The sequence below is a fragment of the Cryptomeria japonica genome, chromosome 9 (assembly GCF_030272615.1).
Source record: "Cryptomeria japonica chromosome 9, Sugi_1.0, whole genome shotgun sequence".
NCBI lineage: Eukaryota > Viridiplantae > Streptophyta > Pinopsida > Cupressales > Cupressaceae > Cryptomeria > Cryptomeria japonica.
In genome coordinates, this window is record NC_081413.1 from 444,948,242 (window position 1) to 444,953,418 (window position 5,177).

At 31.0% G+C, this 5,177-nt stretch overlaps 1 protein-coding gene across 1 annotated transcript; it reads left to right on the forward strand.

Annotated features, from left to right (window-relative positions):
- Positions 1-369: 369 nt before the first annotated feature.
- Positions 370-1,883, forward strand: LOC131026825 (ethylene-responsive transcription factor ERF043-like). The gene is made up of 2 exons (XM_059211668.1): positions 370-439; positions 1,261-1,883. The coding sequence occupies exons 1-2, from the start codon at positions 370-372 to the stop codon at positions 1,881-1,883; spliced, it is 693 nt and encodes a 230-aa protein (XP_059067651.1).
- The last annotated feature ends 3,294 nt before the right edge of the window (positions 1,884-5,177 follow it).

The window sequence follows — 5,177 nt, forward strand, 5'->3', positions numbered from 1 at the left end:
TTATATATACAGCCTCTATGTAATTTTTAATTAAGATTCAATAAAGATATTGGTGTGTGCAATTCCAAAAAAACAAGGCACTTTGTTTTTTATTCTTAATTGTGATTTCTTTTTGCAATTTTTTCTTTTTGCTGTTATTGTTTGCTAATCGGTTGGTTCAGAGAGGATAGGTCAGGTTCAAAATTCTACAACAATCGCGAGCAGTGCCCATGTTCACTTGCAATACATAGGCATTCACAATCAGAAGAATAATCCAGAAAATGCTTGCATATGAGGTTTTTTGACCTTGTAACTTTGTCTGAAGATCACATTTTTGTTGTTCTTGGCCTCATCTTTTGTATTTATCTATTGCATTGGCAGCTTTTTGTAATGGCGGTTCTTAATGGAGCGAGAACAATCAGATTTGTTCTGCCAAGAAAGCAACCACGCCGCACCAAACGTAGCAATGTAATTCTCTTGCTAGAAAACCTTCTCTGGATCAAGCTGCTTATTCCGCTGACAGAAGCACATAGACAGATAAAACGAAGGATGCAAGTTGAACAAGATTTCTGACGATATTAAACACATAAAACCAAGCATGCAAGTTGGATGGGATTTCCAGTGACGTAGATAGGATTTACGGCGATCGGTTTTTGGGTGACTGACAATTTTCCGGGCTAAAAAGCCCACACTAAAATCCTATTGGCTTAATTAAAAATTGAAGATAATTAGGAAGGGCTTTCAATGCAGATTTGTTATTTTTTAAGTGCACAAAATTGAAAGATCTTACCACTAATTACTTTAATGTACATAAATACCCTTGAATGCTAGCATACACTATATAGCATCCAATTGCACCAAACACATGTTTACTTAGTTCAAGGTGAGAAAATAAAGAGGGTTAACCAAATTAGAATTTTGACATTTCAAAAGAAATGAGATCATAAAGCAACCTCTAAAATAATGAGTGTGTCTTTAGATGAAGAATAGTTAGGTCGAGTGGATAAATAAGTATAGAAATAAGTATATTTAGATAAATAAAATGATATAGGAATGAGCCTAATTTTACACAAGATTACACCATTTGTAAGTATCTACATTTCCTCCAAATGAACATTAATTAGAATAAGAAATACTATGAATATACAATTTCAATGTTACACTATTTTCATATATTTATATATAGATTAATAATGCTATAATTATACATCTAGTTCACATATGAAAAGTATATCTATTTAAATTATCATTCAAAGTTTTTGAATTACTCTTGGTTTGCAGAAGCAGAGGCTTTCTCAGAATACAACGTAGAAGATTATCAGAGCCATGTGAGCGAAGTAAATTCCAATTTCCAGCAACAAGAGAAAAAGAGGCGTTACAGAGGAGTAAGGCAGAGAGCGTGGGGTAAATGGGTCGCAGAGATCCGAGACCCAAGGAAGGCAATTAAGGTTTGGCTCGGCACTTTCTCCACTGCGGAAGATGCAGCCAAAGCTTACGACGAGGCCGCCTTAGAATTCAGGGGAGCAAGGGCCAAATTAAACTTCCCAGAGACAGCATCTATCAACCTCCATAATAATTATACTAATGCCTCTCTCAACTCAAATCATAAGGACGTTTTCGTTGATGGCAGTCTGGAGAATACACCCGCAAGCTCGACATTAACAGACTCTTCTTTCTCACCAACTTATGACATGTCTGCTTGCTTGCTATACAGTAGCGCAATTCAACATGTCCCTGGTTATTCCGACTTCATCCATGCCTCAGAATGTTCACCCCAGTTATTTCCTAAACTTTATGACAATGCACAGCATGATGTGGAGCAAACAAATAATTTTCTTCCTTTTGATGCTTCTCAGCGATATTCTGGTTTTACAAGGCAGCAGCAACGCCAGTTGGGTGTATAGTTCTTTCCATGCCAGACACGTAATTTAAGGATGCACACAGATCAGAGGAGCTTATCATATCATCTATAGCAGTAGATGTAGGAGAATAACTCACTGGGCAACATTTCGCTCAGTGAGTTGTAAGTATTATTAGATTAGACCTTTTAGATGCAGGAGATTCAACAGATTTTCCTTTATAGAAGAAACCGTTTGAAAAAGAAACTGTTGAAGAAATGCTGCTTTGCTGATTGTAGTATCAGCTGCATTGTCCTTGCACTTTCCATGTTAAAGTTACTGATAGGTGACTCAAAATTGCTCTCTTTTAATTAAGATTTTATTAAAATTTAGCTTTCATATTCATGGTAATTTTGGAACTTCCTCCTTTAACTAGTCAAGAAAAATGTCAATTGTATGGACGATAGTGCTATGAAGCCTTGAGCTAAACAAAGAGCTAAGTGCGTAGTGAAATTTGCAAATATTTCTCACACCCGGGAAAACTAAACCTAAGAGTTTACAAATATAAAATGAAGCCTATAAATTCATATTAAGAGGCATTGCATTTTATTTTAGAATTATTAGTACTTTGAAAAATGTAATACTTTTTTATTTTTTAATAGTTTTATATAAACATATATTTTTAAAATTAAGATATTTTTTACATTTAAATATAAATGTTGGATTTGAATAGTTTTTTTTAACATCTACATCATTGATTTCTCTTTTTTATTATCATTATAAGTTACAATTATGAAGAAAAATAATGTTTCTTGATACAAAGATGAAGTTTTCTATACCTAACTTTGTCATAAATCTTATTGAGAGAAATCATAGAAAACACAAAGATTTCAAATACCCACCAAAATATTTTGACAATAGATTACACAATAATAGAAATATAAAATACCCACAAAACATAAAATATATTTGCACGTGTAATACAAAATAGAACTTAAATATTTCATTTTAACACATCTCTATTATAAATGAATATAAAAATTTGACTATGAAACAATTCAAAAAAAATTTCTAAAATACCTAATATACTAAAACATTAAATTTTCACTAAATTAATATAAAATTGAAGTATGGATGCAACGTTTTTTAGAAGTTTCTTTAAATACTCAAATAGTTTTTATCTTTCAAAGTACAAGAAACCAATACATTTCCATCAACCAATTTCTAAAACCTAATGAAGTTTATATTTAAATCTAATAGATCAATATTTCTTCTTGAAAATGACAATTAGAATTAGGATTTGTTTGATAGGCTTGACAAAAATCCAAAATTGGTGAAGCTACCAACATTCTATAATGGTTGAAACTGTAGAATGGTGCCCGCAGTGTTGGTAGGCATTTAGAAATTTTCTTGCTATGCAAACATTTAAATCGAGGTCATTAATGACTTAAATATTTATACGTGAAGACCTTCATTCAAATGGTGGGGCCCAAGCAAATACATCCCTAAAGGTGGGGATCCAAGGAAAAACATAGACTAAGAAAGAAAATATTTGAAATATTAAAGAACAAAGAATACAAAAGAAAACATTCGAAGAAATGAATGAAATAGCACTAAGGTAAGGGAAAGTTCAAAATAGTGTAGAATGTAAAAGAGACTAATAATGGCAATATTTTAATTATTAAATATCAAAGAATACAAAATTAAGTGTTTACAGAAATAAATGAAATAGATAGCATCAGGGTGAGGGAAAGTTTAAAATAGAGTGAAATGCAAAATATCTTCTGAGTGATGGAGTGAGTGAAGAAGGAAAATTATGATAACATGAAAAAGCCAAAAAGTCTAAGATTAGAAACTACCAAATTATGAAATTGAAGGAAATGTTAAAAAGGTCAGAGAAAATAAAAAATCTAACCAAGAGTGTAGTGCCCCTCCCTGATTCATCTTTCCTTTTTCTGCATCGTTAGATTATATTGGCATAGATTAGACTATTTTGTGATGGTTTGATTAGATTTTTTTGGATTTATCTATGATCTAGATGCTTCTTTATGGATATTAGACATATTATATTGTTCTTGACCTCATGATTACATGTGAATGATGACATTTCTAGACTATTGTCATGATGGATTAATCTTTGATGATTGATATTTATGTTTATTTCTATGTGTTATGTTAATTTGATGAAATTATATTATGTAATAACCCTATGTTATGTTGATGATGGGTATGATAATGCTTGTTGATTATGAGTGTCTTCTATTGCATTTGTTATAAGGGATGATGTCATACCACTCTTTCATGAGCATGATACGACGTTGCAATTTTCTTTCACTTGTCTGTTTATTTTGTGCTATATTATTGTATATGTTGTTGTATACGCGTCGGTGATGACAGGTTTGTAGGTACCGGACATTGACTCCACCTGGTTTCACAGGTCTAAAAGTTTCTTATCCCAATGGCAAGTTGATCGGAGTGGACATGGAATCCCATTCTATACTCTAGCTTTAAGTTGATCACCCTTGTTAGTTTAGTGTTTTTGTGCGAGTTGTTGTTTATCGTCAAGTGATTCCTTGGGTTATCTTATGTTGGATTGCCTTGTGTAGTGTTGCGATTATTGATTGGTTTACTTATTAATTAACTGATTAAATTGATTTATATAGTTTAATAATGTTAAATTAAATTAATGGATTAATATATAATTTATAATAATAAATTAAGTAAATAGTTGATATAAATATTTAAGTGTTATAACATGATTATTATTATTTATCATTTTTTTATAGTTACAATAATGATTTAATATCATTATGGTTTATCAAGGAGTAATTAGTTAATTATTATTTACTTGATTATTTGTGGGTATTTATTTATATACCTTTGATTATTTAATTATTGGAGTATTTATTTAATTATGATTTATACTTTATTTGTGACATTTAATTTATTAATAGCCCTTGGTTTATTTTATTGGGCTTGGTCTATTAGTATTCCATTTGGTTTTAAATTAATTACTAATGTCGCTTGTTACATGGGTAAATAGAAATAATTTATTACTTACTACCCCTTTATTACTATTCGTTATATTCCCTTGGGGAAATAAAATATCATATATGGTATGGTAGGTATATTATATTATTTTTGGGAATATTTTGAGTGGTTGATGTTTGGCTATAGTTTTTTAATGAATTTCTATTTATACGGCAACCTGTGCTTTTTGTCACATTACCTTCTTGATTTCTTCTATAAGTTTTGGTTTTGGCTGAGGATTTGGATTTTGGAGATTGTTCGGCTTACTTGAATTTTGGGGTTGTACTTCATTGAATTCTTGCCATTACTTATATTTTCTAGGTTGGAGGA